Genomic DNA, 20,246 nt, shown 5'->3' on the forward strand with positions numbered 1-20,246 from the left:
CTTCTCTCTCTCTCTCTCTCTCTCTCTCTCTGTGGAGATGTATGCGGAAATGTATGGTACCGAAGGCAGAGGCGAGGTTTCTGACCCATGGTGCCTGCCGTTTGACAACTACTCGATGCATGCCAGTCTCCACATAATTTGGCTGCTTGCACCGCATATATATCATCATCATCATCATCATCAACGACAACAACAAAAACAAAATATTCTTTCGCCTATTAATTGTGATTGTGATCCCAAATATATTTAACGACTTGAGACTTCCCCTATCTCATGATGATGTGGCCTTCAATTTTTCATATTGCACATGGTCAGATTTTTTTTTATTTTTTATCGCTTAAGGATTCCATTTCCATCTTATCGAAAAAAGAATAACAGATATGCTTTATAAATAAAATGCATGTGGAGTGACAGATCATGACTGGTCGAATTAAGTCATCTCGAAATCAAGATCGTAACATTTAGTTCAGCTATCAAAATAAAAGGAATAAGACAATTGCATGTATCAGAAGCAACTAAAGAACATGATGATAGTACGAGTGGTACCTAAATAATGGAACATCTTGGGAATAACTGAAGAGAATTTCAAATTGGCCTTGTGATACTCGCCACCATGATCTGCCGACACACACTGATGTGGATGAATTCCAGAATTGGATATAGACTTTTATCTGTTATTATTTTTAATTATTAGTTTCTACCTCCAAAAAAAAACGTAAGCAGCTAAGTATGATTTATCTGAATTTGATGCGGAAAAGGAAAGAAAATAAATCACCTCCACACATAAAAATATTTCTTGGTGAGTTGGTATGTGATCCAACGGTTCAGTGCATCGTTCCACAGTGCTACCCTTCAGCCTCAAGTTGGAAGGTCTTCAGGAACATGAATCAGGAGACTACAAGGAGCAGTGGCCTGGATATACCTGAAAGATGCAGACATCCAAGTGACTGCGCTTCCTTCTCAGCCACTGAGACTTGTAACATCCGGTCTTATCCACATTATGATAAGGAGAGGAGGAGATATTTGTCTGCAGGAAGTACATAAGTTGCAACTTGCAAGAAATGGAAGAGAACAAAAAGGAGTGGATGCTCAATAAAAAGCTAAATCCATCACAGAGCTGGCTAGCCTAGTGCAATGTATTTGGGTAGCCTATCAACAACCCATTAACACTATATATATTTAGCCTTGGCACAAGAAAGCATCCATTTATCAGATTAAGTATGTATATATGTATGTATGTATATTGACACAAGAAATTTATCAGATGTCCTTGTCCAGTAAAAAATGCAAAAGAGATGTTCATGGGCAACATATCATAAATCAGTGACATTTCTTTGCTTCTAATCCCCTTTTCTTTTGCTCTTAAATAACACCACCACAGAGAGGATGCCAATTCTTAGCAAATGTGGGGGATCGTTTTGTCATGTCATTTTGATTAATAAATGTGTTGTGAAAGTCAACTACTCCGTTTCGGTTTCTTCAAACCAGAAACCAAAAACAAATGAAGAACGCAAACAAGATTAAATGTATGTTATCTTCGTTTCAATCAGCTTGCGCTTCTGCAACGGAGTTCAAGTAATCAATTCAGTCAACCCAAAAAGGATCCAAATTCTGACTATCCTAAGTTTTGCCAAGTCATCCAATGGCCTCTCTTGAGTATACCCATAAAATGTTTCCTCTCTACCCCTCTCCCTCTTACCGTTCATTTTCGAGTTTTTCCTCCTCAAGTATTTGTACCTTAGGATGCTCCACTTTCGATCTTTGAACTCACTCTTTGGGTTTCATTTTAGATAAATATATAAACCCAAAGGTCGGTTTGCACCTTAGATAAATAAACAAACCCGAACGTTCCGGTTCAGTTCAGAAACCAGATTCTACCTGAGCAGACAACAGCAAATACACACCCAACCAGGATGTATCACTGTGCCTTAATCATACATAATGCAGAAAAAAATATAGTGAAAACATGCAATTACAAAGAAAAAAGAGGAGGATCCTGGTAATAGTGATTAATGATATATCATGCAAATTTTTGAAGGCAGACATAAAGAATCTGCAAGTAATTTCATTAAATTAAATAAGTGCACAGAGCATCATCATATTGGTGCAATTAGCTAACTAAAAGCACTCTAGAATCTAGTTGCTTTACATCCAAACATGTGAGCACCTAAGCCCGTTTCATTTTCCCAATCTTTCAAAACGCACTTCAAACCAATACAACTCTTCAATGTTTTGCCTAACATTTACTCTCATGTTCGACCTATATGCACTTCATCATTGTGGCACATGTTGCTGTGACCAACAAGAAGGGCTATTTTTCAATGCACATATCCAGAAGATTACTCCAACAAGCTTTTCTGGCCAGATGGAGTTCTATTCATAGCACTATGACAGATTATGTTACTAGCCAGAGAAACATCACCCTCTACCATTTGCATAATGCTTCCTCTTTGTCATGCAAGTAATAATCTATGTAATCAAGCTTCAAGAAACCCTAATCCATACAACTAAAAAGGAGACAATTATGACCAAGTATACATAGATCCAATTGTTGGATCACAGAGGTGAAATGCCACAAAATGTCTTAAATGCAGCAATAAAAGGATCTTGGATGCATTACCAGATTAAGAGCACCGGCATAATTACTCTCATCGGCTCCAGCGAATGCAGAATGAACAAGCATGTCCATTTATGACACGAATGACGGTCCTCAAGAAGAATCTCGACTGCATTTGGAAGCCGATGCCCCTACACTTCTACCCCAATCCATATTCCTGCTCTTTGAAATGTAAAACAGAATTGTTTGGGCGAATCCCCCCATGGCACGGTCAACAGATCTCCGTGCCCAAGAAACGATGAGATCGAGAAGGGTACCAGTAACACCCGCTCTGTCGGAGATCAGCCAAGAAAGCGTTAGGGTTTGGACCTGGGAAATGACGAAGCCGTCGGGCCACTGCCGGAAGCGCGCGAGGCGCCACCTGAGGAGGGCGGCGGCGGCGGCGGCGGCGAGAGGGCGAGGAGGAGAGAGAGTTGGGCGTAGGCGAGAAGGGAAGGGGATTGCCTCGCATCACGATCTTATGCCGAACACCTCTCCAGTCCCCAACGCCTCTCTTCATAGACTTGCTGTCTATCGTACGATTCGGGTCACACCGAGCCAGGAGCGGGAATGTCTTCCAATAGGATTCGGATCACTACTTGCTATATATCCTTCTAATTGGATTCGGATCTTTCCGTTACACGGACCCGAATCTGTATGGCCGATAGTAATCGGACTCGGAGTCTCGCATTTATAGACTCGAATCACAACTCGTGTCCCGAGTTCTGGGCCAATGGGTTACGAACCGCTTCCTAACGGAGTCAGCCATTAGCCCAATGGGCCGAACCACATGAATATATATATATATATATATACACGTGGGGGACGGAGAGGAAGGAGTTCTTTTCACAGGCTGAATGATTGGCACGTGGGGGACGGAGAGGGGAAGGAGTTTGTTCTCACAGGCTGAATGATTGGCGTCGAGTGCAGTCGATCAATCAACCTTGCGCAATGATTCCTTTGAGCTGTTTGCAAGTGAACAAAAGTGATGCAACCTCACAGAAACCAAATAATTCCTCAATCAACAGAAGGCCATGCATGTCCAAGCTGGTGAGTTTGGTCTCATGGTGGTACGGCTGGAAGCGGGGGAGAGACTGCCTCCTCCGTGACTGGATGATCACCTGTTTCGGTCGCTCCCATTCGGACTCACAGTTCTAGGCTGCAGGCAGTCGTAACCACGTGCAATGAGAACAAAAGATGGTGATGAAATCAAACTCAATGTGGTGGAGGATGCTCTCCCAGCTTGCAGCATCTGCAAATGCGTTGAGGTGAACGTCTTCGAGCCATCAACATTACGTGGTGATCACGGCCATGGTGTGGTGACGTCTCGGTCCGCACGCACAGAGCTCAGCGGAGACGCACCGGAACACAAGCTAGCTATGAAGTCTTTAATTCCACCACACTCTGTGAAAGTGTCATATCGATTCAAGCTTTTGGGGGAAAGAGCAGAGCTGACGCTAAAGAAGCTTAGCATGAGAGGAGATGATGGGAGGTCGAGGGGGGCAAAAGGCATTAGGTTCTCCTTCTTCTTCATCTTCTTCATGTCCATGGCCATCATACGAGTAGCAGGTCAACGTCCATGTGTCCCAGCACTTTTCCTTTACCCCAGGCATACCAAACGTGGAAATCGCTTCCGGTTCACGCAATCCTCCCGTGTACTCTCGCCGCAATAGCCATTCATGTGCGAGTCTCAAAGCATCCAGTGGGATTTCAATGGTTAAACAAGTGTGCGTCCGCAGACGGAACAGATGCTGATGGAGTTGCATCCAACTAAGAAACCAGCATCGATTGACATCAAAAACCACATGCTTAGTATTTCATTACACTAGAAGACAACAAGACCTGCGGCCGGATTCCAAAAGTTCCTCTCTGATTCCAACACCAAACTAGGAACGATATCAGAGCAGTCTAATCGTAATGATATCAAATTGGATAGTATCAGATTCAATCACCGGCTGGAAAATGGTGTGGTTAGAAAAAGAAGAGACAGCAGAAGACAAACCACGATACCGGAGAAACCAAACAGGGAGCCTACTGGGCTTGTAGTATCGATATCTTATAGCTTATGTGTAATCACTAGTCGTCGGCGGCTTGGAAGACAGCGGGAAGCATCCGTTGTGAGACTCTGAGCATTTGCGTGATCACCTCTCAAGTGGAGGTGACAGCGCAACACGGCTCCCTAATGAACAATGGCCTGCGCAGCTGGCTGCACCTTCTCATGTCGTGGAGCAACTCCCCGCGGTTCCGCCGCTTGGAAGTGAACAGAAGCTTGTTGTCGAGCGGTGGGTGGTGGCCGCCGAGCGGCGCCCACAGCCCGATGTAGCCGTAGTCGTTGTAACCTTCTGTGGTGACGCTGAGCGTGGACGCCGCCGCCGCCGCAGTGGTCGTCGTCGGCGATGCCCGCCTGGGTACCACGGTTGATGGAACAGGTTGCTCGCATTTGGTCATGCTGGTTAGGGGAGCGCCGCCCACGAACTTGTTGATGACGAGCGAGGACCGGTGTACCTTCATGGCGCCGCTCTGTTGCTGGGGCTGCGTGCTTACCTTCACCTCGACGATCGTTCCCCTGTCCACCACTTCCACTTCCTCTTCTTCTTCCTCTTCCTCGTATCGGTTAGTTTCCTCTAATTCTTCTTCTTCTTCCTCCTCCTCCTCCTCCTCCTCCAATTGTGTTATTTCCGTCGTTTCGTTCCCTACAGTATCTTCGTTATCTTGCTCGACGTCTTCTGGCATTTGTGGTTGTGTAATTTCAGTGGCATCGGATGCGTGACCAGGTTTGTCTCCGGAGGTGGTGTCGGTCAAGGACAGGACGAGTCGGCCGTCCACGCGCTGGGCGTGAAAGTAGTTCTTTGAAGGGACGGCGACGGCTTCCATGACGAGGCGCCCGTCTAGGCGGTGAGGCCTCATGTGGAGGCAAGGCACGTTGCGCTGGGAGATCGACGGCAGCGGTGGGGGGAACGACCTCGGTGGCGACCGCCGGCCAACTGAACAATGGGAACTCACCGACGCTAGCTCCCTGGCGCCTCCTCCTCCTGCTTGCTTCTCGAAGGGCACATATTTCTTCTCTTCCTCTGTCTCTTCTCCAGCGAGCTTAGATGGATGGTGGAAGTCGAGGTCGTCCATGAAGGAGGAGAAGCCATCAGAGCCGGTCTCGGATCCGAGGCGTTCCGTGCAGATCTCGAGGCTCTTCTGGCTCAACAGGCTCGAAGACCGCCTAGCGAGAGGATGAACGTAAGGAGCCGCCGGCTGGTCAGCGGCGGCGGCGGCCGCCTCCCGCGATTGGATCGCGCTCCATATGTCGAATTGTTCGGGCCGCTCCTGGGCGTGGCTTTCCTCGACCGCCAGAGGAGGATCGTCCTGCCGTCTATATCGATCCACCGGCGCCGTCCGGCTGCACTTGTCCGAGTCGAAGACAGCTGCGGACGAGCTTTGCATCATGGCAACCGACATCATCTATACCGCAGCGTTTGGACGCAGGTTTACTTTAATACGGGCTTCACTGAGAAAAGGCAAAACCGATAAGTAAGCATCCAAAGGATATACGAGACAGCCCCACGAACATTTAGTATGCATGCTGTAATTACCTCAACCAAGAGTACAACAAAGGTTTATTTTTCTTCGGAAGGCAGAGATCACAAAACAAAGGGAGAGATGGAATGGTCGCGTTTGTGCTTCCAGGGAGTGGCAATAAGGCCGGCTGATAAGAAGCGAAGTGGGGGGAGGGATGGTATTTGTAGGCTCGAGGAAGGCTTTTCCCTCGGGACCTTTCAGCTTCTTCAGGGCCCTCACCACCACTCCCTTTGCCATCACACCTTCCTGCTTTCCAGCTTTATATTGTCGATTTCCCCACCCTCGTTCCCCTCTGAATCACTCCCTCTGCTTTCTGGTTTGTCATCCCCCCCCCCCTAAAATATTCCCCTATTTTACAAGAAATAGTTTTTTAAGTAATCCAAGTGTTTAATCCCCCATATTTGAGAGTAGCTTTTCATAAGGCATTTAGTTGTAATCACCCGTGTCCAGTCGTCTACTATCCATAATCTCTCCGTCCTCTCCTCCTCAACTAATTGCCTTCTTGTATTAGTTGTTATTTATCAGTATAGCTTCTTCTTTCTAATTCTGTCATCCATCACTACTTGTTTGTCCCAATCTCGCCCAATCGCTTTGCTGTAGTCACGCTGTAAGTTTACTTAAGACACTTTAACCAAATAGATGCCACTCTTTTGAAGAAACCTGACACATTTGGGATCAAAGCATGCATGCATTCATGTTGGAATGTCACATTTTTCTATAGTTAGATCCTTTGCAGCTTGCTTAAAATATTACCAACGAACTGCATCGAGCCACGTCGGCAGGGAGATTTGTTCCCTTATGACGACACTCTGGAATCCCACTGTGGGATCGTCCTTTTGCTTGGTTATCACCACCGAGGACGATTCGTTTACGGATAAGAGAGCGATGATATTGGTGATGGGACAAAGGAAACTGATATGCATCCTTCCGGTGGTGGTACGTGGTCAAGCTTTGGCCTGTGACTTGTCAAAGGCGTCTCCGGAGCTACGACCTTTCTCCTCCAAACCGTCTTTGGTCCAAAGCTAGCAAAGTAAATTTGCTAGCCCATTCTAACAATCGAAGACCACGGCATACACGAGGTGATGCGCCCGCCCAGTGGGTGTGTGGGCCCAATCCAAGGATGTGACCACGATTCTGTGAATCGCTGTGATGCAATACAGGAGGAGATGTGGCCAGTGGCTATGTGGGCCCAATCGAAGGATGTGACCACGGTTGTAGTGACTCGCTGTGGTGCCTGAGACTCCTGAAATCTGGCCAGAGGTCGATGATAAGAAAGTGTGGTCGATGAGGACCATATGATGTCGCCTATGGCATCCAACCGAGGAAATGGATAATGCATGTGCTCTGGGAGAAAGAAGAGGGTACGCATCAAACAAGTGTAACGTGCACTCGGCCGCATGATTAATTGTGCATGCGTCCCCTACCCTTCTCCAAAAGACTCCTCTAAAATTTGTGCAATCTAGCACAGAATCCATCACCACAGACAAGGACTCCAGATCGAAGGGAAGATCTCCTGCTCCCCTTTTAACTGGGACCATTGGTGCTAAGAGAGAAAAAGAGGCGGCTTTCTTTTGGAAATCGATGACAAAAGAAAAGGGAGAGCTAACCTTTGGGGTAATGGTTGGGCAGTGGCTGATGCAGGCATGTTGCATCGATGTCGTCGAGCACCGGTGTCAGAGATGAAGGTGGTACGCAGCATCGAGAGAGAAGTCCTCTTTGCATGAGCCGGAGCTGAGGATCTTTGGAGTACTTTACACCTGTGTGTCGGCGATGTAGCATTAGTGCAAGTCGGATGACGATCTCCGAGTGTATCAGGCATTCTTTAGTGCTTTATTCTCACCTGTGTGTTGCAATGTAAAGCAAAAAAAACAAAGAAACAGCCAGAGGCATAATTTGGAGATTGCAATCTGAAAAGACCATATAGGAAGAAGTGGTCCTTCGATTGTTTTGGTGCTTCATAAGCTTCACCAAGAAGCCTATCCTTCGGTGGTACTCAAGCTTGCAGTAACCAAATCTTCTCATATCGGGACCGCACCCCTAAAAATGGGCCAGACAAGCATATGCAGCGGCGAGTCCGTACATCTATCACACTGCGGAGACTAACAAGGGGGCGAATCCCATCTGCAGCATACCCAAAAGTCAACTAGTCGGGCACCACTTGCACGGGTACTCGAACCTATAAACTTGACCAAGAGAATAATTTGTACTAGGCCGAGGCTCTATTGAGACGTTGGTACACCGTGTAATTGGGCCGTAAAATAAAATACTCAGGCCTATTTGGTTCTTAAAGTAAACCCCCTATCTCGTAGGCGACTTGTTAAATGGACCAGTACCATATCTTTGGAATTCCTTAAATAATCATCAATTCTATGAAAATTACAAACAAGTTACCCATATGTTAAATCAAGTGTACATGCAATCTCATCCTAATTAATATTAAGATTTTTTAAAGGAATCAGATCGAAAAATCTCTTGATCTCGATCTTCATGTAAATGATACCTCGAAAAAATAATATTTTCACTTCAGAAACACAACATTTCCATGTCGAAAACTCGATCAAACATTCTACACATGGGTCTGAACCATAAACTAAAATAATAATGGTATTTTCCTCTAACATCTATTTATATGAAATAAAATCAAGAATTATATTATCAAAAGTACAAGCTTATAAAGAATTTAAAAAAATTATAATACATCATGAACCTAAGACTATCACTAGTGTAACATTATATTAATCAATTCGAATATCTTAGCAAAGATAAAAAGAATAATGAAACGGTTTCACAAATAACAACTACTTCACAAACAAGGTCTTAAATCCATGTTTATCAACATATTCCACACTATCATACTATCTCGCATGCAAGAAAATTTCAAGCTTACACCAATGACTTCAAGTTATTGATAGTTAATCCCTTGGTGAACATATTTTGCGTTAAGATGATTGTATAAACTAGAATCTAATCGACTTATTCTGCTGCAGTCTTGGGTTAACATATCTAACACCATGATTCGACTTGATGATTCAAGTTGCCACATAAACAAGCATTTCTCATGTCCATCAACCATAAGCATCGATTCTTACCAAGATTCAGAAAAATTGAAGAGAAGCGTCGATCATGGAAATAAATTAAAGAATTTTCAAGGGATGCTTGGGTTAATGCTTCTTCACCTTTCATGTCCGATTGCAAGGAAAAAGTGAAGCACCGTTCAGCCGGTAAGTCCAGTGTAGCACACTTTCTTGGTCAGCTGCACCAGAAATCCATCCTACCAAACATCATTGGGAAATCCTTCAAGTCACTCTTGTTGACATCGCATTGGTATCAACTAATCAAAGCCCAGTTACAAGTCCAATTTAAGCGAGAACCAAACCTCGAGTTAGGAGGTCTGCGATACCTTCTCGATCTCAACTCTTGCACAAATCATCTTTTCCTAAAATAAGCACTTGTAGACCCAAGAATCTGTCAACAGAATAGAATCGTCACAAATCATGATAATCATAAGAATCCCCCATCTTACTCGGAAAACGATGACTTCTCACCCCTCAATCCAAGGTGCAACCCGTATCTCCTCTTTCAATCATCCAGCAGCATGAAACCAACGATTATTTCACCTCGGTACCTCAAAATTCAGATCAAGAACATCAAAACAAAAATAACCATAATAGCAATCAAATATTGGGGAGGAAGAACAGTACTGGTGCGTAAAGGCAGGCGAGATCAATGAAACGATCGACGGTCTTCTCGATCAGGAGAGACAACGCACGTTGGTGCGAAAGTGATGGATGAGGTGCTTATCCACAAGCATCGTCATCTCCCCCGCCTCCTCGTCTTCATACGATCGCCGTCCATGGATCTCTTATGAAAACCCTCTTTCTCGCGAGGGAACAACACGCAATATATCTCCTCCTAATTCCAGGGTCGGTGCTCAACATTCTGGAACCTTCTGATTCCCAAGCATACCAAAAAAAAATAAAAAGACGACATATTTCCTCATAATTTATGAACATTCTAATTTTCGACACAAAATTGAAATCGATTAAACTAATTATCACTTTTAAAATATACGATGTCAATTTCCAATTCCCTAATAATTGCGATCGTGTGTTACAACTCCCGAGTTTGATTCTCTCCAACCATCCAATCATTTCAAAACGTCCTCACCAAATCAAAATGAATCACTACCCACCTTAAACCAACGCAGCAATAAAACACATAGTACCAAAGTTTATGCGCAAATCGATGTACTCTAAGAAAAAGATAATTATGAAGGAAATCCCGATCGCAATCGCAATCCTCTCATCTTCCCATTAATAATACAACCCATTGTCCTCTCAATTATATGCCTAACATCTTTCTCGACGCGGACAACCTTTGGGAATACGCGGACAAATCTTGCTAATCATATCATTCATTAAAATGACTATAATGCGCAACATTCAACCATTTACATTTCCTTTTATTTACATTGCGATTTTACATGTCTATCCTCGTTATATTTGAAAATAGCATATTTTCTTCAAATTATACATCCTTAATTATATATTATTATTTGCTTTTAAAAAAATAATAATTTAATATTTAATACATCTTATAAGAAAATATTGGGTTATTTTTTTCTACAAGGCGAAATTTGAACATAGGATTTTATGATAAATTGTTAAAATATTTAAATGTTATATATATAGATATATAACAAATATTAATTAAGGATATATATAGATTTATTACATTGCTCACTTCGAAAGGATATAAATGTAAATAAAATAAAAAATAATTATTATTACATAGAACATTTAACCATGGTATTTGACAGTGATTTCCTTTTATTTATTAGGAAATTTTACTTTTACATCTTTGTTGTGTTTGAAAATAGCATATTTTTCCTATAAATTTTACTATAACAAATAAATTCCTTCGAATATTTTGTTCCTTTCTAAAAATCTCTTTTTTATTATAAAAAAGGTTAACTGATACTAACCCTGATTATCTATTATTATATCGATTTTTATAATAATATAATATTTAACATGCTTTTAGTAGTCTTATCATCATAAGAAAACTCAAGTAAAATTAAAATTTATAAGAATTTTTTGGGTTTTATTGAAACATTCATTATATGTATATATATATATCCACTTCCAGAGGATATAAATGTAAATAAAATCATATTTATCGGACATCCTGCCCAACGGAGATGACGGCGACGCGACCCACACGTCCCGAGGGGCAATCTCGAAATATTATGGGACGCCTTCCGTTATGGCTTTGGAAACGCGGATCGTTGCAGTAACAGTTTGGAATCACCGGACAAATCCCGTCCTTTGCCAATATATTCGAGGGCTTTCTAGTCATTTCGGGTTTAGCAGTATTACTCCCTCCCCCCTCTCCTCCCAGTTCTTCGAAGCCAAAGCGGAGGCACCGCAGCAAAGCAAAACACAAAAACACAGAAGGCAGGCCAAACGGCCTGCGTCTCCTCCTCTACCCTTTAGAGTCTCTCTTTGCTCTCTCTCATCTCGGTGGGATTTATTGTTCTTGATTTGCTTGAGTTATTGGATTCGAACCGTATCTCCCTTTCCCCGGTGGATCGTAGCTTGGAGGGGAGGAGTGGGGGTTGGGGGGGAGGAGAGGTGCTTCCTGTCCGAAGAGGAATCCGGGGAATGATTGGAGGAGTTTAGGTTTTTCGATCGGAGAATGCGGCGGCTAGGATGCGACGACGAGGCCATAGGGGCCACCGGACGAGGCGGGGACGCGGTGGCGGAGGATGGAGGCAAGCCGGCTGGAGTGGCGGTTCCCCCGGCGGCGGACCAACATGCCAGGAGTAGGTCTCAGGGAGGCGGCCCCGGCGGTCGGAGAGTCGCCCCTGCCGCTGGTCCCTCGGACGAGGCGATGGTGGTGGAGAAGGTGCTCCTGAGCGGGGACATGTGCACCGGGGAGTTCGTCCGGAACTCCCCCCACCGACGGGGGAAGTGCCTTCGGGCCGACTGGTGCATGCACGAGGGGGAGTGGCGGCGGGGGAAGGCTTCCGGGAAGGGGAAGCTCTCGTGGCCCTCCGCCGTGACCTTCAGGGGCGAGCTCCGTTCCGGCAGGATGGATGGCTTCGGGGCCTTCACCGAGTCGGAGGGCAACGCCTGCCCCGGCTCCTGTGTCGCCGGCCGAGAGCACGGGTACGGATGCAAATGGTACTCCAACGGAGACTATTACGAGGGCGGCTGGTGGCGCAATCTACAGGAGGGCCGCGGCCGGTACGTGTGGCGGAGCGGGAACCAGTACGTCGGCGAGTGGCGGAACGGCGTAATATCCGGCCATGGGGCTCTCATCTGGGCCAATGGCAACCGCTACGACGGCCACTGGGAGGATGGCGTGCCGAAGGGGAGCGGCGTGTTCACTTGGCCCGACGGCAGCTGCTATGTCGGTAGCTGGAGCAAAGGCGACCCGAAGAGCCTCGACGGAACCTTCTACCCTGCCGTTTCCACTGTCCGGAAGGAGATCGCCGGAAAAAGAAGCCTATTCTCGCCTTTTGATGAAACATTCGTGCTGCCGTCGGTGTCAGCATCAAGAAAGAGATTGTCGGTGGATGGAGGAGCACTGGGGCGGAGGAGCTCCACTGCAGAGAAGAACTTCCCCAGGATCTGTGTCTGGGAATCAGAAGGCGAGGCCGGTGACATTACATGTGATATTATTGATACAATCGAGGCTGCAATGCTCTACAAGAACAGGGTTTCCATCCATCGGGGTGATCGAACTCCCATTGGTACGGTGCACCAGCGTCCGAGTCCGCCTTGCTTGTCGACGAGAGAGGGAAAGAAGCTGGGGCAGACAATACTGAAGGGCCACAAGAACTACGATCTGATGTTAAACCTTCAATTAGGCATCAGGTAGATGGATATATGTCTTGCGGGTTACGTGTTATCTGTTATAGCCTTCGAAATAATATTTGAATTTTTGGTTTCAGATACTCTGTTGGGAAGCCAGGTTCAATGAGAGAGCTCAGAGCAGCAGATTTTGATCCCAGGGAGAAGTTCTGGACGAGGTTTCCTCCTGAGGGGTCAAAGATTACTCCGCCACACCACTCCATTGAGTTCCGGTGGAAGGATTATTGCCCCATGGTTTTCAGGTGGTATTCCTATTAGCAGTTGGACCAATTCAGTTCATTTTGCTTTCCCTTCTAATATATAAAAGGATCCATAAAGCAACCCTAAATAATTGAAATTTATGAATTATTGTTGTTGTCGTCTTGTTGATGACAATGATGATATGATTTGGATTTTAATTTTGGGTTTGTGTGAGTAATTTGCGGTGGTTTTGGCTTGCAGACACTTGAGGAAGTTGTTTAATGTGGATCTGGCAGATTACATGCTAGCTATATGTGGCAATGATGCTTTGAGAGAACTGTCTTCACCCGGGAAGAGTGGGAGTGCCTTCTACCTAACTCAAGATGATCTGTTTATAATTAAGACCGTAAAGAAATCCGAAGTGAAGGTTGGATTGATAGCCAAGTGTCATAGTTTTCATTGAATATTCCAATGTTCGGTTTAAAGTTCTGCATGTTTCTCAGTGATTGAGTTTGTCAAATCATTCTAGAAGATGAATACAAGTTTACAAATTTTTTAAAGTATGATATGGATGTGCTCTTGTATTCAGTCAACTAGGATCAGGAAAATTGGATTTGTCCTTTGTTTGGCTATTGATATTGCTGTAATTAGTAGAAGGGCATAATTTATTTTGCTGATATCAGTGGGATATTATTGTATACTGTTGTATATCATGTAATGCAACCTAACTTTGATACCGGATCTGATTTGTCCGATGAGTATCAAATTTCCCAGTGCTTTTAATCCAATCGGTTATGTTTCTTGATGAACTTGGTGAGATATAATGCCCTTGATCCTGCATGCCCATTATCCAAATTTCAGATTTAATGAATAGTTACATGTGTCTTAGTAAATATAAAAACTAGATAGTTCCCTAGTACTTTGAGAAAGCATTCCTCTTAGCGAATATTCATGATACATTAGTTTTGGGTAATGAAGCCTAATTCGCTTTTACATTGGTTTTTAGGTACTTATTAGGATGTTACCCAATTACTACCGACATGTACGACGGTACAAGAATTCATTGGTCACGAAGTTTTATGGTGTGCATTGCGTGAAGCCAATTGGTGGGCCGAAGGTAAGCAAACATCCATATAAGTTCCTATACCATCTTTGGTTGTCCATAAGTTTCCTTTATCGGGCAATTGGGTGACCATAGTTAATATCACATTGGTTGACCATAGTTTCCTTTATGTGGCTGGAGAACAGGTGCGTTTCATTGTAATGGGCAATTTATTTTGTTCCAAATATCACATTCATAGAAGATTCGACTTGAAAGGATCATCCCATGGCAGAACTACTGACAAGGTCGAGGAAGAGATTGATGAGATGACAACCCTCAAGGATCTTGACCTCAACTACGTATTTCGCTTGCAAAAATCTTGGTACCTAGAGCTTCTGGAGTAAGTTCAAGATCTAATCTTAACATGTCTGATGGATTTTTGTTTATGATTACCATTTATGATTTGATGATATATTTTTACCTTCAGGCAAATAAAGCGGGATTGTGAATTCTTGGAAGCAGTGGGGATTATGGATTATAGTCTCCTGTTGGGTCTTCACTTCCATTATGATGTTTCAGCATCTTGGACAGGCTTATCACCATGTTCAGCTTCTCCAAGTAAGTTGACAAATCTCAATATGTTTGGTACTTATATAAACTGTTTATGGAGCATTCACAGGTCAGTCTCAACTTAGTAATTGTGCTTAATCAGAATATCGAAGGGCTTGGTCTGACTTGCGGTTCTCAAAGTCAACCCGTCAAGATAGGGATCTGACAGTGGATGACCGGTATGTTTCAAGAATCGCCCCCTCTTTCAGTTTAAAGAATTTCACTTAACTGAAATAAGAAAATTATTTTGAAGTCTCTCTCCTTTAGTATGATGAGCAGAAGCAACTATGTGATTTTCTTGTTCTTTATGATTTTAGTCTTCTTTCTCTTGGATGTGCACCCTCGTCGGCAAAGATAATGGTGCCTTTAAATTACTAGTCCGGTCACTGATGATGTTGCATTTGAATTACTAGCTTCTTCAATGGACTACTGCTTCATTGATAGTTGTAAATGGTTCCTAGAGGACATTAGGTGATCTATGTTCCCCTTATAGCTTCTTCATAACCAACAGGTCGACATTTAACAGGAAAAAAATTATTTGTCGTTCGTATGTTTCTCCATTGCTATCTAATAGGATAAATGTTACATCATTTGTGCCCTTCCTGTAGTGTGAAAATGCTACATGATTAGTTAATTTCTTTTGCCAGACCGTGCCCTCGATCAAATCAAGCTAATTCTCATGCCTCAGATGTTCTAATTTGAAGTGTTGGTATCTGATGTGTCAACATAACTTTCTGTTTAGGAAACCATTGATTCGACTAGGCTTAAACATGCCAGCGAGGGCAGAGCACACAGCAAGAAGCGAGTCTGATGCATTACTTGCTAGTGGAACCCAAAGCGACAAGATCCATGATGTGATTCTCTACTTTGGAATAATAGATATCCTCCAGGACTATGATGTCACTAAGAAGCTGGAGCATGCCTACAAATCCTTGAAGGTGGATTCCAATTCCATCTCAGCAGTTGATCCAAAGCTCTACTCGAGGAGGTTCCAAGATTTCATCAGGCGAATATTCATGGAAGATGACTAATTTAAAGAGAGAGAAAAAGGGAGATGCCATATGTTCATCTTCAGGCAACACATATGTTGCTTCCAAACTCCAAAACTTGGAAAATGCCATATGAAGGAAAGTCTGCCTCTCACCGGGAAAGCAAATTAAAGGTTGTTACTACAGGAGGCAGAGGAGGAACAAAATGTTATAAAGTTCTGTTCAGCTATAAAAATGTGCAGCGATCAACAAGTCGAACCTAAGAGGTTCAAGTTGCGCCACTGCATGAAGTTAAATGTTAAAGCTCAGCAATGGACACTCAGGTCTTGGGAATCTGAATCCCAGAGCTTCACCGTCCATCAGATTCGAGAAGGTTGCTGGCTGTTGGCACTTGAATGCTGAAGCTCAGAGATTTACATATGCAGATTTCAGTAGCATGAATTCGGGAGCTTCAAGTGACCAAAGCTACAGGTGGTTGGTTGGCTGAATTTTGAATTCTCAGCCATTGGGTAAGTTTGGGACATGTTAATGAGGGTGAGCAGTGCTGGATTCCATTAGTTTTCTTCTCTTTCTTTCTTTTGTGTTCGAGACAGAGAAAACATCAGTTTTGCTTCCTGGATAAAAGAGAAGGTTGAGAAAGGCATCGAATAAGACAGGTACATATAGTATAGTATAGGATGATGATGACCATGGTTAAATCAAGCTCAAAAAAGTCTCCCTCATAATGCTGTGTTCTGTGGCTACTCTCCTCTTTATCTGCTTTCTTTGCTGCTAATGTCTGTTGTTTATCTTTTCCTTTTTCCAGTACTGGATGTCTCCCTCCCAACCAAGCTTTGCTCCCTCGTCGCACAGCTTATGACAAGGAAGGGAGGGGGGGGGGGGGGGGGGGGAGAGAGCATTGGAAGTGGAAAAAAGAGGTGCGAGGGGAGAAATGGGCATCAAAAGCAGAGAAAAAGTGCAACGACGAAGATGCTGTAGCCGATCACCTCTCTCTACTTTCTCCTTCCTCATCTCTCTCTCTTTCACTTGCTGTCATTCAATATCTCCTATGAATTCTTTTTCTTTTCTTATCCTTTTGGTCCTTCAGCTTTCCCTGTGTTTGACCGGACTGAACTTTGGAGAGAAGAACAGAGCCAGCCGTAATATATCATCCTTGAATCTTTGGTGAATCAAAAGAGTCATTATTTAGCAGACTGTCTTCCTCCTCTCTCACCTACGCTTCTCTGTAGAGCCAGTATCGAGGTCAAAGGCCGTGTCAGGTCTCAAGCTTTGCCGTACTTCCTTTTTCATGTCTCTTTTCCACTGTTAAACCCAGTACTGGGTTGGAAGCTAAAATAATGTTTGTTTATAGATTGCTTGTGAACACCACCTCTGTAAACTCTGTGACCTGATGGCACGTCTCCTCCATCTTACGCTGGTACAGTATCCACAGCCCGCTTCCGTTCCTGCTTCCAACCCTCCCTGCTATTTCTCGAGATTCTTCACATAAATAAGCCCAGGTAATAGTACTAAACAGGTATTAATTAATCCCATCCTCTCGACGAGGAAAGAGGACCGCGTTGTGATTGGCCGTGCATGCAATGCAAGACTAGCTTTGAATGACGGACAGCCGTTCGTTGCCCTTCCCCATGAATGATATTATCACTGTATAGTCATCCTGAAAAGCTCGGGATGATATCGTGTGGCATCAATCCGATCGATCGGCGCTCGTACAAAAGCTTAAGTTAATAAATCGATCGTAGTTAATTAACTCTGTATGGATATCTCATCCTCACATGTATAAAAGCTAACCCTCCTTGAACAGGGGACACTCAACTCCCCTAACTCTACAATATTGATTTGAATTTTAGAGGGGTCGAGTCGAAAAATCTCTCTCCTGATCTCGATTTTTATGCAGGAACCAATAACGAAACAACAGCAACCTGTCAAGGGAGAACTATACTCGAGAGATGATGCTTGAACCTAACTTGACCCGACGTCGACATGACTTGAGCATCCGCATGGGCGACCTTACGCATCCGGAATTAGATCGAGTCGTACTGACATCTTAGTTACGACATAAAGGTTCACTGACAAGGAAAAATGATGCTCTCCTCGTTCATTCAAGACAACTACTTTATCTTAAGCATCGATGTATGGCTCAATTACAGGTAATTGTTGCGATATTACTATTGACTTTTCGTGGTTCCATTTCTGGGATAGACTATTATAGCATTAATTAGTCAATGATTCCGGTACCATTTAAGAAAACATTCAAATATTGCTCGGGGAATACAAATATGGAAAAAGAGTAGGAAAAGCAGAAAGAGACATATATATATATATATATTGAGAATTTGTTTTCGTTTCGTCGATGCATAAACCCCGAAGCTAACAACTGGATTTTGTTGGCTTATGGACTTGTGCGGCAAGATGTCAACCTTTTTGTGCGTTTGTTCGTTTGCTGCCGCCCAACTTCCGACAGCGCCCGGCCGTCCACCGACGTGGTCGGCCGACTCCTTCCTCGCCCCGCGGCGGTTGGTCGGACGCGTCATCTCGAGACGATGGCGTCGCCACCGGACCACGTGCACGATGCGACACTAGCAGTCCACCAATCCCACCAATAAAAGGCCTCGCTCGCATGGGTCCCACGGAACGGAGAAGCGTGCCTGACCAAAAATGTGAGAGTTCAAATGCTGAAGCCTATCGGAGCTCAGACAGGAACCCGACCTTCCAAATCCACTTGATGGGTGGCTGTCGCCGTTAAAGAGTCCTCCTCTTGCGTCATTGCGAGTCGACCAATATACTAAGAAGCCACCAATAAATATGCTTTTATTTTAAATATAAGAAAAACAAAAAATGCTTATCCATAATACTTTGATGGAAAAAAGCATTCGATCGAAACTAATCTTTCATTCTACTATTCTTTTTTTCAAAAAAATACTTTTTATTTAAATATTATATGACTGTGCACACACTATTAGAAGTCTCCTCGAAAATATTTTGAAGTACATGCAAAGGTTATCATGGTTGAAATCTAAACAGGGAAAATAAAATCAAGTATCTATCCCAAATATTTGAGACATTATGATTTTTTTTATTCTCGTATTTTACGATAAATGAAGAAAAAAAATATTAAATGATTATTCTGACTATAAAATAATTAGTTTTGATATGTAGTTGTTTCTATGTGGAGAAATGATTCGTGCATCTAATCTGGAAAAGACGAGACAGTACGAGTTTCGATTATTGCATTCGTAGAACAAGTGGGAAGAAAATGATTATTTGCATTTGTAGCTTTTCAGAACGACGAATGGTTTCTTATTAGAGAGAGAGAGAGAGAGAGAGAGAGAGAGTACTAGGAATAGAGTGATGGACTATAACAGCCCCACGTTGCAGGTTGCTATCACTTCCCAAGTTGTCACCTTTTATTGGCCCATCGAAAATGACTGCTGAATTGTAGCTTTCGGCTTGCTTTGTATGTCCCCCTCCCCTTAACTTTGCTGCCATCTATCTGTTAAGCTTCCCGCTAAACTTTAAAGAAGACGCAGATTGATGTTTAATTAAATCTTATGTAATTTGATTTCCTCATCCTAACACATTATTTATGGCTGGTGAGAAAGGAGGGGGGAAGGGGGAATTGGTCTGACCGACAATGACCGATAACCGCAACACACCCCTCTCTCTCTCTCTCTCTCATTCATTACCGGACACAGCTGCAGCCTGACCGCCGCTCCTTCTGAGACCGTTCGGTAGATGGATAGAACGAAAGAGTCGTGCTTTCGCTCCTCCTTTTGTGGTAGTCGATGCCGGCTGCCATCTTCTTTTGGACGTCCCGCCCATTAATTAACACTGCTGTGGCGATGCTTAGACTCGCCCCGTCGTCACCTCCAAGAGAGCACCCATCCTTTGAGGTTGCTTCAGATTTGGCCGTCCAGGGTTCGTTGTCGAGCCCCGGTTGGCGGATTCGAGGTGACAAGACCTGTGAATGCTACACGAGCAGGGAGAAGATGGGCAAAAGTGTTGCTGATGTATCTATCATACAATTAGGATCTATATCTATTCTCGCATCACTACTTCACAGTGAGCAAAGGTAAGGAGGAGAGTAATGAGAACGCCAAAAGATTAAAGCATTTAAAAGTGTGAGAGAAGGCATACCAGACCGCAGGGAGAAACAACCATTGAAAGATGTTTGCTCTGGCTTTTATGTCGTGTGTAGGTTTTGCAACACATGCATGAACAAAGAGCAGGAGCGAAGTTAAATGACATGAACACATAAATTAATGCAGCACCAAATAACAGACAATTCTTCGTGATTTTTACAATCTATTAATAGCAGATACAAAATTGCATTTTGATGAACTTTCTACCCGATTCAAGTTTTCATAGAATCGGTAAAAATA

General features: G+C 43.7%; 2 protein-coding genes and 1 long non-coding RNA gene across 5 annotated transcripts; 1 reads left to right on the forward strand and 2 right to left on the reverse strand.

Annotated features, from left to right (window-relative positions):
• Positions 1-10: 10 nt before the first annotated feature.
• Positions 11-3,183, reverse strand: LOC103979225 (uncharacterized). Of its 2 annotated transcripts, XR_010492841.1 has the most exons (5): positions 2,621-3,183; positions 923-1,027; positions 776-850; positions 547-671; positions 11-142 (listed from the first exon to the last, which is right to left on the reverse strand). It is a non-coding gene; the product is annotated as an uncharacterized LOC103979225 (long non-coding RNA). The 2 variants fall into 2 exon arrangements; XR_010492840.1 differs by lacking the exon at positions 11-142 and having other exon boundaries at positions 423-671; positions 2,621-3,182.
• Positions 3,184-4,384: 1,201 nt separating this feature from the next.
• LOC135628402 (uncharacterized) lies at positions 4,385-10,022 on the reverse strand. 2 transcript variants are annotated; one of them, XM_065135037.1, is made up of 6 exons: positions 9,868-10,022; positions 9,712-9,791; positions 9,543-9,631; positions 9,343-9,437; positions 7,774-7,923; positions 4,385-6,095 (listed from the first exon to the last, which is right to left on the reverse strand). In XM_065135037.1, exon 6 carries the CDS (start codon positions 6,047-6,049, stop codon positions 4,745-4,747), a length of 1,305 nt encoding a protein of 434 aa, XP_064991109.1. In that variant the 5' UTR covers positions 6,050-6,095; positions 7,774-7,923; positions 9,343-9,437; positions 9,543-9,631; positions 9,712-9,791; positions 9,868-10,022; the 3' UTR covers positions 4,385-4,744. The 2 variants fall into 2 exon arrangements, with proteins under 2 accessions (XP_064991109.1, XP_064991102.1); XM_065135030.1 differs by lacking the exons at positions 7,774-7,923; positions 9,343-9,437; positions 9,543-9,631; positions 9,712-9,791; positions 9,868-10,022 and adding an exon at positions 6,181-6,438.
• Positions 10,023-11,596: 1,574 nt separating this feature from the next.
• LOC135628411 (phosphatidylinositol 4-phosphate 5-kinase 1-like) lies at positions 11,597-16,699 on the forward strand. Its single transcript, XM_065135047.1, has 8 exons — positions 11,597-13,047; positions 13,125-13,286; positions 13,486-13,651; positions 14,231-14,341; positions 14,473-14,666; positions 14,754-14,884; positions 14,979-15,054; positions 15,618-16,699. Exons 1-8 carry the CDS (start codon positions 11,864-11,866, stop codon positions 15,904-15,906), a joined length of 2,313 nt encoding a protein of 770 aa, XP_064991119.1. The 5' UTR covers positions 11,597-11,863; the 3' UTR covers positions 15,907-16,699.
• Positions 16,700-20,246: the final 3,547 nt, after the last annotated feature.

Source organism: Musa acuminata, chromosome BXJ1-3 (assembly GCF_036884655.1).
Source record: "Musa acuminata AAA Group cultivar baxijiao chromosome BXJ1-3, Cavendish_Baxijiao_AAA, whole genome shotgun sequence".
NCBI lineage: Eukaryota > Viridiplantae > Streptophyta > Magnoliopsida > Zingiberales > Musaceae > Musa > Musa acuminata.

Bases quoted from the DNA above. Each gene is read 5' to 3' on its own strand.
- LOC135628411 (XM_065135047.1), top strand. From the start codon at position 11,864: ATGCGGCGGCTAGGATGCGACGACGAGGCCATAGGGGCCACCGGACGA. The intron at 13,287-13,485 runs GTGGTATTCCTA...TTTGGCTTGCAG, and splicing joins TATTGCCCCATGGTTTTCAG to ACACTTGAGGAAGTTGTTTA. The intron at 15,055-15,617 runs GTATGTTTCAAG...CTTTCTGTTTAG, and splicing joins GATCTGACAGTGGATGACCG to GAAACCATTGATTCGACTAG.
- LOC135628402 (XM_065135037.1), bottom strand. From the start codon at position 6,049: ATGATGTCGGTTGCCATGATGCAAAGCTCGTCCGCAGCTGTCTTCGAC.